The sequence below is a fragment of the Myxocyprinus asiaticus genome, chromosome 25 (genome assembly GCF_019703515.2).
Source record: "Myxocyprinus asiaticus isolate MX2 ecotype Aquarium Trade chromosome 25, UBuf_Myxa_2, whole genome shotgun sequence".
Classification (NCBI taxonomy): domain Eukaryota; kingdom Metazoa; phylum Chordata; class Actinopteri; order Cypriniformes; family Catostomidae; genus Myxocyprinus; species Myxocyprinus asiaticus.
The window spans coordinates 29,539,541-29,554,241 of NC_059368.1; the positions used below are offsets into that span (position 1 = coordinate 29,539,541).

Genomic DNA, 14,701 nt, shown 5'->3' on the forward strand with positions numbered 1-14,701 from the left:
TGAGGAGCTGCCAGGGGCTGGGAGGTGGGAGTGTCTAAGTTGGGTTCCCACAGCCCGAGTAGGAACCTTTCTTCCATTATCTCAACAACACGATCTACCACCTCCTAGGAGGATCAAGTTTGCAGGTCTAACCCATATCTCCCAATCAACTGGCTCTTCAAGTCCGGACAGGAACTGATGTATTAGGGCGGCCTCACCATAACCCAAGCCCTGAGCTGCATTGAGGAGCGCCTCGGCATAAACACCAAAAGGGCGCTTGCCCTGGCGCCAACTCCTCGGATCGTGGCTCAAGGCCAGGTAATGTGAGGCTGGTTCGATACAATACAATACAAATACAAAAAATAAAGGAAAAAAAATCTCAAACTACCACAAGAGGGAAAAACAATAAAGATAAACTACCCCGAAGGGGAAATAACAAAGGAAATATAATCCAGGCTGGGGCAGGGGAAACAAGAAACAGGACCGACTGGACCGAGGTAGGGATGGAAATAATAAACAGGACCAACCAACTTGACCAACTCGAAAATGAGCACACAAGACTGGAAACAAGACGAACTGGCACTGGACAGCAAAAACGAGGAGACTAAAATAGGGTGAGAAATCAAACGGGTTAACAGTGGACAGGTGAGGTAAATTAACTAATAATAAGCAAACAAGGAGGCGGGGTATGACGTAAGACAGAGAGACATGTGACGATACAGATACAAAAAAAAGCCACGTGCTCTCACAACACAACAAAACACCCGAATGGCATAAGCGCACATAACCAAGACAATGAGGCAATATACGCCCATGCCAACAGACAAACAAGACAAGAGAATGCGTAGCAATGGCAAACAAAGTGATGCCATGCATTCTCACACTAAACGAAACCTAAGTGTACATCGCGAGGTAAACGACACGTGATGCATGCAACAGGAGACAAAAACAAGACAGGACACCTGTGCGAGAGTTCGGCCACACACACCCCCGACAACTCAAACCAAAGTGACTGAACCTCAGCACAACATATAGACAGCTCGCGACCTGGGCGTGTTCGTGAGAGACAGACAAACTATTGACGATGCACCCAAGTCAATAACAGACAGACATGGAGCACGAGTGTCCAGATCCCAACACAGACCGAAACCGAACCAGACAGGAAGTCAGGATCCAGACACCGTGCTCCCAACATGAAACATGACAGACCGAAGAGCACATGGCAGGGAATACAACCGAAACAGTGTGCACACACAAAGACAGACAACGAAACACAAGACAGACATGGGACAATAATGCCACGGTCCTGTCAGACAAAAACCCAGACTGACAGAGTGACAGAACCATGACAGGATGTTTAAATCCTTAAAACTAAATATGAGCAATGGTAATAGTGATGCTGGTCTCAGCAAGCACCAGTAAATATAAAGTTAAACAGCTAAAACCAATGTTTAGTTTGCAAATGCACTCGCTGCTATCACGCCTATGACAGCTTGCTAAATAAAGCCAAATAAAGAATGCCTTTATTATCACCTTGTGTGAGTGTGTGTTACCTGCATGTGAGTGATGTGAAGGTACATCACACTTGCAGTGTGGAAACACAAACAAAGAACCAGCAGAATCACAACCAGAAGACCTCTACAGGAAAGAGAGACAGAGAGAGATTAAATGCAAATGATTATGCATGAGTGTGTGTGTTGTGCACTGCAGTGACCTCTGAGGACATGAAATGTGTGATCAATTTAGTGTCTAGCAGAAAAAGAAAAGGTGTGTGGCCGTTTGTTTACAAGGGGGCATATTTAGTTATCCAGGTAAACATGTGTGTGTGTGTGTGGGGGGGGGGGGGTCAATGGAAAGTCTCAACAATGCTAGAAAAACAAACATGTGTGTGTGTTACGTACTGAGGAATGATGAGAATATAGACGACTGCAAAAAATGAAGTGAGGACGAGAGAGATGACCACAGCGCTGATAAAGGCATCATCGTACACTTGTTGATACTGAGAGAGAGAGACAGAGACAGTTTGATAGATTACAGCAATTACACATTTAGTAGATCCACATGTGTATGTTTGTGTGCATGCGAACATGTGCTGGGTTGTGTCTTTTGTAGGTGTCACAAAGAACGCGTGTTTGTGTCATTCCAGTGCAGACTGCGAGAGATCAATGCAATGCACTGATTTGTGCGTCAGTTTTATGTGAGTATAAAAACCAGCATCCCCCCTCTACACAACAGCCAGATGCAATGTCATTATCCCACAGAGAGCAGGGAAAGCTACCGTGAGCTCCTGCACACGTGAGAGAAAAAGCAAGAGAGAATGTGGGTATGTTGTGCGTCTGACAGATATTCCCAAATCATTACTGTTGCCCCCATTCTGTTAGGTTGGGCGGATGCCTCACATGAGGGATCGGAGAGGAAAGGAGTGAGGAATGAGGAAAGAAAGAGACAACAAAGCAAATGAGAGAGGAGAGAGAGATAAAGATGAGGGGTAGAGAGGAGTTTGAAAGTGAGAGTAGACATGGAGTCACGAAGCACCACAGAACAATGCGGGGGATGTGGCGTGCATGTGAGGAAATTCTTCACTCCTTCTCCCTCGCATTTCGGCAAGTCACTACTGCTAATGCCACTGATCGTTTACTGCTGTATACACGTTTACCCATAAACAGGGATGGGCTGAGACAAAAAAACAGCACGGGACTGCCATCACAAAATCACAGTGTATTATCCCCCATAATATATGGAAGACCGAGGCCAGTTGTCACATAGGGAAGTTGACACAAAGGCTATATCTCAGTAATTTTATGGTTTTGAGTCAAAAGTCCAATTACATATTGTATTTGTTTTTATACTTTTTTTTCTCTAGCAGTGGTATTGTATGTTGCTTTCAAACACCTAGTACAAAACCCTCTAAAATTATAATAATTTCTGAGAATTCTGTCCTCCAAACAAAAATGTCAATATCATCATGTGTTTGTATTAGCTGTCGGGTAAACATGGGAACACAATAAAACCACACTAAATTTAGGCAAGGGTCAACCATGGGGCGGTTTTAGGGTCAATGGATATTCAGGGCTTAGCCCAGGCCTCTGTGGATACGTATCGGGCCATCGTTTAATAAAATATTTGAAAATAATACACTTTATAATAAATGTTTACATGCTACATCTGTGAAGTGACATTTATGTAAAGGAAAAATCATTAAATATTACTACGTTAACTGTGTCTCGTTCTGCTCTACAAAATGTTGCCTATGCATACACCAGCATCTGCAGCCCAAATGGGCCGGCCTAATGATGCACAGCAAAAATATGCTAATATTGTTTCGTTTAATGTTTCCTTTAAGTTTTTCTCAATGGCTTATGTTTCTTAAGTGTTTCTAAGTTGGGCCCTACTGAAATAATATAAAAAATTTTTTTTCCCTAAATCCTAATTTTTCCATTTTATTAATTTTTTTCTTCAGAATTCTACAGAGCCCCTTAAGTGACCTTTGCGGGAAAATCCAGAGATTTATGCGTGCACACGAGAAACTTTTACATGTGAATTAGAAAACTGTCGCGTGAGCACGAGAAACTTCCCGTGCGCACGAGAAAACGTTCGCGTGCTCATGCGTTACAATTTCCAGTGTATGAATATCTAATTTCCTTTTGCATCAGCGCCATCTCATGGAGAACGCGAGTGCATGGGTGTGCATGAATTGACAGAGATGTATTTTAAACTTGACCAAAAAGGATAATACACCATTTATTAGTATTTATGATAATCCTTGTATGTGGCAATTTACAGTAAATTGATTCAGAGTAATCCTGAGGTAACACATGTAATAATGCATTAAACCTGGAGTGTCCAAACTTTTTCTACAGGGGCCAGATCCAAAGATAAATAAGGTGTAGTGGGCCGCATCGTTGTAATAATAATAAAAAAGGCTAGATATTGCATCATCTTTATATTGTATGCCTAATATTATGCAAGTTTTATTACATTTTGTGTTAATAAAGGATATTTCTCTCACTAAAAAGACTTGTAATAGAACAGTGATGCAGAGTCAGAAATTAAGGTTGGCTCGGGGCAAAAATACCCCCAAAAGTGACAAAAAAGTACCCTATCTTCAAAATGTTTGGGCAAAAACATGCCCTAGTTTCTATTTTTTTTATATACCATTTGAGACAGTTCTTAAAATTCTACTTCAAGAATAGCATTACACACTATCAAATAAAATATGTTTTGAATAAAAGAATGACAATGTACATTTTAATTTGTTTAGAAAAAAATGCCCTTATAAACATTAAAAATGCCCCTGAAAATTAAATCCAGTGGCCAATTATTCGCCCCTTTATGGAAAAGTTCATTGAAGAGCTTGTAACTTTCAATACCCATTGGATTCAGCATTTTAATTTTTTGACGTCTATTCATTGTCACTGCAAAGCACAAGCAGTTTTTGGTGTGACGCATAACAATAATCAGAATAAGTTAAATTTTCCTGCTATTAAAGGAATTACTGTTTATTTATCAGTAATTCAATCATAGTTTCTGTTCTGTTGTTACTTGTGTTACAAATACGATTGTTATTGATTGCACTCCCTTTTCTTCGGTTACGCAAGAGATGAGCGAGTGCTTTGAGCACTCTCTCTTTTGTTCTAACTCTCAAATAGTGCTGAGAAGTCCGTGAATAATTGTTCATGTTTCAATGAAACATCAGAACAAACCAAATCACTACAATTAATTAAACTTCCCAGAGCTTCAGAAGACATTCTAGGAGAGTGTGCTCGGCTTCTGTGGCTATGTGCGCTCAATAAACTCCGCAAGGACACTCGCGCTGCACAATGGCAACTCTACTTATTTGTACAATGCATGGTATCGGGACATTATATCGAGAACGAATGCATGAGCAAAGTATTTAACCTGATACCTGTCCTATAACAAATGCATCGTTCTTTTTGCATGGTATTTCATCAGTGGAAATCTGGAGGATTACAAAATCTTGAAATTTTGGATAAAGCTGGGCACCATGTGGACGCCCCTGCATTAAACCAATATGAGACGATGAATTAACAGCACCTAACGAACATTAAACAACAAAACACAACACAAACCCTAATCCCTGTACACATTATAGATATGGTGTTTCACTGGATGTAAGCTGTTTAATAATTGTCAAATGTATGTGTATGTGTATCTATGTTAATATGATTACTGTTAAGATTACCCTGTGAATTTTTGAGCATTGCAGTGTTTTTTTACCCTTTGCCTTCAGTATGTTCTGGTATTAGCAGTGTGACATTGTTCTATATTCATTTTGTATAACAACATATTACTTTTATATATATATATACACTGTATTTAGGCCTTTATTCCATGTTGCAACCTTTTGAAAATAGCGATAAACATCAAATCCAAAATTCCCACCACTGTAATTCCAATCCGCTGTAACAATGACATAAACGGACAACAGCTAAATATACATCGGCAACTGTAACGCTTGAGCATGCGAACATTTTCTCGTGCACACGGGAAAGTTTCTCGTGCTTGTGCGACAATTTTTTAATTATTTTTTTTCCGCAAAGGTCACTTAAAGGGCTCCGTAGAATTTTTAAAGTTTAATTTAATTTCAGCATCAAAATGGTGACTAATAAAATTAATTCCTAAAACTTTTAATAAATGAAAATAGAACAATTACTTTTCTACATACCATTGCATTTTTATTTACCAATCTTTTATTCAGTACAACAGCACTCTCGCTTGTAATTTATTGCTTAATTTTTATTATTATTATATTACTAGAGTGAATATTACATTTTACTATACAGTTGTAATGTATTTCTGTCACAATTTCTTCAATTTCAGGCATTTAGCTTTTATTTTTAATCAAGCTTTTATTTTAATGTAAGCTTTTATTTTGACGTGTGTTTTTGACGAAAGCTTCACAACTCCGGATATACAATTCACTATCATTCGCTACATGGTCCAGTATGATCATTAAAGTGCAAATGCTGTGACTGAATTATATAAATATATATTCTACATGTGTTGCGAGCTTCACAGTGCATGAGTGTTCAGCTCTATCATCTGAAACAACACATACATCGTGCATGATTCTTAGTGTGTTTGGAGTTTCCAGTGTATGAGCAGTTGGCTGAAGATTGCAGCCTTTTGCTGTTTAATAACTACACTAAGCAATATCACAATTTTAATTTGATTAATTGTGCATTCCTTTTTTTTTTTTTTTTTTAAATGTTACATTTGTGTGTGAGCATTAGGAAGCAGTCGGGTGTCAGTCAGATGGTGTGCGGGTATCAAATTGAGTCAGTACAACCAGTACTGCAGAAACACTGGTATCTTGACATTTTTTTTATTTTAGTATCGACTTGGTAGTACAGGTACTTTTGACATCCCTAGTCCCAACTGTGAAATATCCCCATGCACCTTATGTCCAGTCTATCACTGTCCATAATCCATTCCCTCTGCACCTTTGTGTATGTGTGTGTACTCACACTCTGCTCTCGCTCTCTGCTTCTGTATGTGAGGGTAATGAAGTTGAGGTCTGCTGTCTCGGACTCTGTCTGTCGTGCTTCTATCAGACGGCCGATGTAGCGGTTCACTCTGGTCCCGGGGGAGTTCTGCACCATGCCTGCCGAAAATGAAGTCCGACTGCGCAGTTTCTCGGAAGCTGTGCGCAGGGCTCGTCTCTAGAAACCCATTGAAAAATTCTGTCACATTTCTGAAATACATCATGCATTGTTTTGTTTTTTGTTTTTTTGCAACAGAATCAGTTTATAAGGACAGAGATGAAAGAAACAGTTCACTCAGAAATGTACTCAACCTCATTTTGTATGAAAATGGGCTTTATGTTCGTGAGTGCACTAGGCGTAGCGCAACGTGCAACAACTGTGCACAACGCCTTATCTAATTTTCATGATCTAAGCGAAATATAAGGGCAATTTTCGTGCCAGCGTAAATTGCAAGTGGGCATAGTGGGAGTGTTAGCGCTATCTGTGGGAGTATGCACACACACTTTGGGTGTATTGTTCGTAAATGAAGTGGTGCAAAGAGCAATTTGCTATTTTCCTGAGAAGTAGGTCATTGTGCTAAGATGTTTTAGAAACACCTCTATTCTCAGCACAAAGTGTAATATCTGTGTCTGCATTTGCAGTTTGGAGATTCCACCAGCAGGTGGTAATAAAGTTCATGTCCAAACTCTGAAAATATAGTGAAACATAAAATTATGTCCCTGACGATCACTGTTGTAGCCATTTTATGAAACCAATATTTATAAGCTTTATTTTAAGTTCATGGTTTATTTGTCAATTATTAATATTATTGTTGTAATCTATCTTAGTTTGTGGGCAATGGAGGAGTGAGGAGACAACGAAGCAAGTTCAAGGTCAGTCCTTTTATTCTTCTCCTTAAACACACAATCGACAGTAACCATCAATAACAAGGAAATAGTTTTTAAATGAATGAAAGCACTCTAAATATTAAACACTCTCTCGGTTCGTTCTGTCATGCTCTCTGGTCACTCTCTCCCCTCTCTGAGGTCTCCCTCTGCCATAACTATAATGAGAGACAGGTATTAGAGATAATTACGACCCAGGTGACGAGCCTTACCGCTCTCCCGGAGACCAACACATGACCACGCCCCCCATGCCACATACCCCCACCGCTGACTCAGGCCGGGGCAACATCCGGCCAGCCACAACCATCTGTACCCCTGGTCTGTGGATCACCTCGAAATTAAAGGGCTGAAGAGCCAGATACCAATGGGTGAATCACGCATTAGTATCCTTCATGCGGTGGAGTCACTGCAGAGGAGCGTGATCGGAACAGAGGGTGAAGGCCCGCCCCAGCAGGTAGTAGCGGAGGGCAAGAACAGCCCACTTAATCACAAGACACTCCTTCTCGATGGTACTATACTTTGTCTCCCTGAAGGAGAGCTTGCGACTAATAAATAGCACTGGCCATTCCTCTCCTCCCACCTCCTGCGAGAGCACTGTGCCCAGCCCCCTGTCAGATGCATCAGTCTGCAAAATAAAAGGGGAGAGAAAAATCAGGTGCATGTAAATGCGGCCCCCACACAGTGTGGACTTTACCTTAAGGAAAGCCTGTTGGCACGACTCTGTCCACTGGACCGGATCGGAAGCCCCCTTTTTAGTAAGGTACCGACAGTGGGCTGGTGACATCAGAGTAGCTAGGCACAAACCTTCGGTAGTAGCCAGCCAGCCCCAAAAACTGCCTTACCTCCTTTTTGGTCTTGGGCGCTGGGCAGGCTGCGATCGCTGCAGTTTGTTAACCTGTGGATGCACCTGCCCGTGACCCATGTGGAACCCCAGATACCTAAATTCCACCCGCCCAATTGCACACTTCTTCGGGTTGGCTGTGAGTCCCGCCTAGGTGTTGCATATGCATATGCCTTGTGCGGTCTGAAGAACTTGTCCATAAGGCGCTGAAACGTGGCCGGGGCTCCGAAAAACCGAACAGAAGTGTCACAAATTGGTGTAATCCGAACAGGGTGGAAAAAGCCATCTTTTCTCGGGATATTGAAGTTAAAGGGATCTGCCAATAACCCTTTGTTAAGTCCAGCGTCGAGTAAAATTGAGCCGCGCCCAACCGATCGAGTAACTTGTCAATTTGCGGCATTGGATAAGCATCAAATTTGGACACCACGTCTGGTAGTCAACACAGAACCGGCCGAACCATCTCTCTTCGGTACCAGAACAACCGGGCTGGCCCAATCACTGTGCAACTCCTTTACACCCATTTCAAGCATTGCCTCTAATTCTTCCTGAACAATCAGGAATATGATAGGGGCAGCTACGAACCACCACCCCCGGGGTGATCTCGATATGGTGCTCTATGAGGTCCGTGCGACCGGGTAGGGGTGAAAACACATCTGCGAATTCTGCTTGCAACCTGGCAATGTCTGTAAGCAGCTACAGTGAGAGGTGGTCTCCGCAAGGGACCAGGGTGAATGAACTTGACTTGGGAGATACCGCTGGCCTGAGCTCCGCCATCTCTGGAACTACTGTCGCCAAGGCTACAGGCACCATCTCCCTCCATGGTTTGAGGAGGTTGAGGTGGTAGATTTGACGTGTCCCTCTCCTATCCGTTCGCCTAACCTCATAATCGAGATCTCCGACTCGTCGTGTGACCTCAAAGGGTCCTTGCCACTTGGCAAGTAATTTGGAGTTCGAGGTGGGCAGCAATACAAGCACTTTATCTCCTTGTGCGAATTCCCATTGTCAAGTGCCCCTGTCGGCATTGACGTTCTTGCGCTTGGATCAAATTCTCCTGTGTTACCTGCCTAGAACGTACTGAATTTGGTTTTTACTATTTGAAGGTCCTTCCTCCCAAGCTATGATGTAAAGCACACCACACGGCCGGCGCCCATGCAGTAGCTCAAATGGGGAAAACCCTGTGGAGGCTTGCGGGACCTCTCATACTGCAAACAGCAGGGGATCGAGCCACTTATCCCAATTCTTAGCGTCTATGTGTACAAACTTACGAATCATGTTTTTTAAGGCCTTATTAAATTGTTTGACCAACCCGTCGATTTGCAGGTGATAAACACTGGTGCGAATTGATTTAATGCCTAATAAATCATAAAGTTCACGAAGTGTACATGACATGAATGTTGTGCCTTGATCAGTGAGGATGTCCTTTGGAATCCCCACTTGGGAGATCATTTTGAAGAGTGCCTCCGCAACACTACGTGCTGAGATGTTGCGCAGGGCCACTGCTTCCAGATATTACGTTGCATACTCCACCAGAACTAATACAAAGCGATGGCCGCATGCAGTCCACACTAATGGCCCGACGAGGTCCATGCCAATTCTCTCGAAGGGGACCTCGATCAATGGCAGAGGGCGCAATGGCGCTTTTGGGGTGGCCGGTGGATTCTCCAACTGACATTGCGGCACGCCGCACACCATTTGAAAATGTCCCCATGAATGCCCAGCCAAAAGAAACAGGCCATTATACGGTTCAAAGTCTTTTCGTGACCTAAGTGGCCAGCCATTGGGTTATAGTGAGCCGCCTGGAAGAGTGTTTACCGACGGCTTTTTGGTACTAATAGCTGAGTTGTATTCTCTTTGGTTTGAGTGTCCTGCTTCACTCGATACAACCGCTCCTTGATAATAGAAAAGTATGGGTATGTGAGCATAACATTAGGCTGGAGCTGTTGACCATCAATTACTTTCACTTGGTCAAAGGTGTGCTTGGGGGACTCGTCACACGACTGCTCCAGAGGGAAATCCCCCTCAGGGAAGCCCCTGAGAATGGGAATTTCCTCATCTGTGTTATCCTGACACGGAGCTGATGTTGACGGCCCTGGCACCGCCTCTCTAGCCATAGCGTCGCATGTCACACACCCACTACTTTGCAGGACCCATCCACACACATTACCCCCAATAGATTTTTAAAGCCAGGCCAACTGGTTCCCAGAATTAGTGGATTGGTGAGGCGGGAATTAACCGCAGCCTCGACTCTATACCTTTTTCCCCTGAATAGTATCTCAGAGTTAACAACAGGATACTTGTGAATGTCACCATGCACACACCTCACCCTCACCCATTTATTCTTATCCAATGCCCCGCCTTGCACCATCTTTGGTGGATCGAGATTTGAGAACAACCAGTATCCACCAAAGCTTGATGTGTATCCCCTTTTACTCTTACCGGTATCTGATACACCCCTGCCCAATCGGGGGTGGCCTGTGGAGCGTCGGGGATCCGGACCAGTGTCCCCACCAGGGTTCCCCCCACCTGCAACCATTTCCGGCAGGCGTCACGGAGCTGCTGCGCAAAAGTGAACAGGTGGCTTCCCGAGGCTCAAAAGCTGCCGACTCTGCTCCGGGGTCCAACCGACCCATTACTGGATGACCTTCTTCAGGTGGCTGTAATCAAGGAGGCTGGCGGCGGGAAGTTGCTGTGCCACTAGCTGCGCCTCCCCGGAGAGTAAGGGCAAAAGGCGGGCAGCCCACTGATTGGGAGGCCACCTCCAAACCTCTGCTGTCTTCTCAAACAGGTTGAGGAAGGTCTCCGGATTGTCGTTTGGCCCCATCTTCATTAGGGCCACCGGTGGGGTAGGCTCCGGGGAGGTCGCAGCGCCAGCCCCCTCCCTGGCAATCAGGCTCCGGAGCACCTGCTGGTCCTCTGCTTGTGCCTGGAGCAGGACTTGGAAGCATTGTTCCTGCTCCAGGTGTACCTCCATGAGGGCTTGTTGCTGGTTTTGCTGACTTCACCCAGCAGAAAGGACTCCATAATGGTGTTCTCTTCCAAAGCCGGGTTTCGGCACCACTGTAAACGATCAGTGAAGCAGGTTCAAGGTCAGTCCTTTTATTCTTCTCCTTAAACACACAATCGACGGTAACTGTCGATAACAAAGAAATAGTTTTTAAATAAATTAAAGCACTCTAAATAATAAACACTCTCTCGGTTCGGGGATGTCGTGCTCTCTGGTCACTCCCCTCTCTGACGCTCTAGCGTGCCTTTTCAGGTCTCCCTCTGCCATCACTATTATGAGAGACAGGTGTTGGAGATAATTATGACCCAGGTGACAAGCCTTACTGCTCTCCCTCTCCCGCAGACTGACACATGACCATGCCCCCCATGCCACAATTGTGTTTATATTTACAATTGTATTTATGATCTATTCGTATTGGTAATTTTCCACCTGTTGTTGTGGAATAATTTTTAATTCACTGCAAAAGGGACAGCTGAAAGAAGTTGGAGGGTAAAATGTTTGGTACAGAGGTGGTTATATATATATATATTTTTTTTTTTACCACTTCCATATTTTAATTATATTTTCATTTAGTTTGAAATTTAATTTGAATTTAGAAATATTTATGGTTTACATTTTTCATGTTTCATTAAATGAATTTAGTTCTTAAATTGAAAAAGTGCATGCAAAAAAAAAAAAAAAAAAAAAGATTGTTGGAATTTTCAAAAAATTAAGATTTTATTTTTAGTCTGTTCCTCACACTATACTATCGTAGATCTATATAATAAGCCTTTATTTAATATAGTGTAGAAGTCGCATGGACTACTTTTATTATGTTTTAATGTCCATTTTGGAGTTTGACAGCCGCTGGTCACTATTTGCTTTCATTGTGTGGAAAAGAGCAGCATGAACATTTCAAAATTTCTTCTTTTGTGTACCACGGAAGAAATTCATAGGCATTGGAATGACATGAGGTTTAGTAAATATTGACATCATTTAAATTTTTCATGCTAACTATTCTATTAGGATTAGGGAGAAAAAGAGCTCTAACAGTGTTCTAACAATGCAACACCCACATATACATATACAGTATATCTACACGGTGACAGATGGATGTTCAACACATCTCAGCATTTTTTTTTTTTTTTACACATGCAATGGTGATAAGATAATAATTATACACTGACTGATACAAACCAAAACACACACACACAGTCAACCATGATGAGAACTGTAACTCTGCAGGTGTGATCTGCATGCAGTAATCCACTCTGAAGAACAGCCATTAGAGTGGACCAGATTAAAACAGAGTGAATGTGATTTGTGTGGGTGTGAAAGGTGATTTAGGGTGATTTTGGGTCTTGGATTATGAAGTATACGAGGATTGTACAGATTGTTCTGTTATAGTTAACCCTTACTCACACACTCTATACAATCCAATAATGGAAATAAAGCAACGATGGCAATACATACCATTTTTGTGAAGATGGACATGTAAATAATCACACACCTTGTCATCATCTTCACAGGTCATGACATTGGAGAAAGGGATCTCAGCCTTGAACATCTTTCTGCAGTGCATGAGCTGCACCAGCAGATAACACACTGTCTTAAACTTCATCCTCTTCGCTGGCTTTATGTCTGATAGGATCAGCCCAGGGAAAATCTGCAGAGAGAGAGAGGATGTAATGTGGAATGCCTAAGGAGAAAAGCTTTACTGAATGTGTTAAAATGGCTGTGGTAACTATTGTCTAAAAAAAGAGGAAGTGACTCAAAAGAAATTATATGAAAAAGAAGCCCTTTAATCCATTTCTAAAGAACTCCAGCACTGGGAGTTGTGTAGGGCCTCTTGATTGTGCTTGCGTGGATCATTTTATTGCATTATATTGTCGCTCTTATCTGAGAGATTCAGTTTGATGTCAATGCAGTTAAGTTGTTGCAAATTCAAACCTCTAACAGAAAAAGACACTTCTCATGATTTTAAAAGACCCCGTGATGTGTATCCTATTGAAACAGGAAGTTGGGGTGGGACATATCAAAGGGATCATCCCTTTTTAATGAACGTCACAGTTGTGAACCATGATGTGCTGCTTGCTTGATTTGGATATGCCCATAAGTGTGTGATGGGTCATTTATATTTTTTGTTAATTTTTCAAAAGAAAGAAAGAAATCTGCTAAAAGTTTCTTTTGTTAACCTTTGGGAGTGCACTAGCATAGATGGCCTCAAAGCCAATAGAGATGGACTAATAGCCCAAATCTTTTTTTGGTTTCATAGGATCATGAAAGTACGTCATACATGAAAGGAACTTTGCACTTCTTCTGAAAATTCTCACTTAATGAGCACTTTCATTAACAGCTGCTTTCAGGAAATAAAAGTGTATGCTCCTGTTGAAGCTCATGATGAACTAATTTGAGATTAATGGTCCTTAAAGACAATATGAAGTATTTACTTTCTGAATAAATGTATCTGGTCTTATTAGGCATCAGTGCACATTATTCTAAAGATGTATGGGTTCAAAATGTATGGGAGACTGAGACGCAAAGGGAACCTGCCAGTAAATAGTCAGCTATAGGTTGTTCTGCAAATATAAACATTAAAACTATTCTAAAACACAAAACAATTAACAACAACAAAAAAGGAAATGGTAACATGAAACCATTTTTCTTGCTCTCAGTAATTATTCAAATTAATTTATTCTATTAAAATACCACATGTAAAACACATGTGACAACCTGCCCCAGCCTTAAAATGCCCTTGTCCTAAGAACACAATTCAACCTTTTGATAAAAATCTAAATTAATCCCAATGTTGGATTTTTATTGTGTTCACTTGTTTCCCCAACAGCTATTACAAAAAATCTGATACTATTTTAGTTTTAGTTTTGAGGATAGAATTAAAAATATATATATTTTACATAACAACAGCTCTGTAGTAGGCATTTGAAACTAGCGCACAAAACCATAGCTAGAGAAAGCAAGCATTTTTGCAGTCAGACTTTTGGCTTAGACACAGTAACTGAGAAATGGCCCTTATAACTTTCCAGTGTAATAATTAACATGGTTCTTCCTTAATAATTTTTGTCCTTGTCAAAAATTGATCTCTTTTCTGCTGATGTAACCAAGGCCATGTTGGTGGTGAAAAATTATATTAACCAATAATATCATAGCCTGATATGTCTCCACTTTTCACAATCCCATAAAATCAAGTAAAATCCTACATCAATTCCTTTGTACTTTCTGCTGATGATTGACTTGATGATGATGTTTTTGTACCTTGCGTCTGTGCGATGGCACAATGAAGAAGGTCTCGATGGCGTGTTTGCTGAGGAAAGCGTGTCTCTCGTGGCCATAGCCCGGTTCCAACTCGTAATCTCCATTTAGACATTCCAGTGTTGCCCTGGTGATATGAACCTTCCTATTGGGGGAGGGGCAAACGATTACACTCTTAACTTTCAGCTCAAACAGTCTTCACTACATAAAGAAATGGCAAAAATGTCTGAATGTGTTA

General features: G+C 41.8%; 1 protein-coding gene across 1 annotated transcript in view; it reads right to left on the reverse strand.

Moving 5' to 3' along the window:
- The window catches only part of LOC127416510 (adenylate cyclase type 1-like), an 83,364-nt gene that overhangs the window by 25,874 nt on the left and 42,789 nt on the right, over positions 1-14,701 (reverse strand). The window contains exons 7-11 of the mRNA XM_051655918.1: positions 14,467-14,608; positions 12,704-12,859; positions 6,468-6,662; positions 1,881-1,978; positions 1,533-1,617 (exon numbers count right to left, since the gene is read on the reverse strand). Of these exons, the coding sequence (XP_051511878.1) occupies positions 1,533-1,617; positions 1,881-1,978; positions 6,468-6,662; positions 12,704-12,859; positions 14,467-14,608 (676 nt within the window). The remainder of the gene's footprint in view (positions 1-1,532; positions 1,618-1,880; positions 1,979-6,467; positions 6,663-12,703; positions 12,860-14,466; positions 14,609-14,701) is intronic.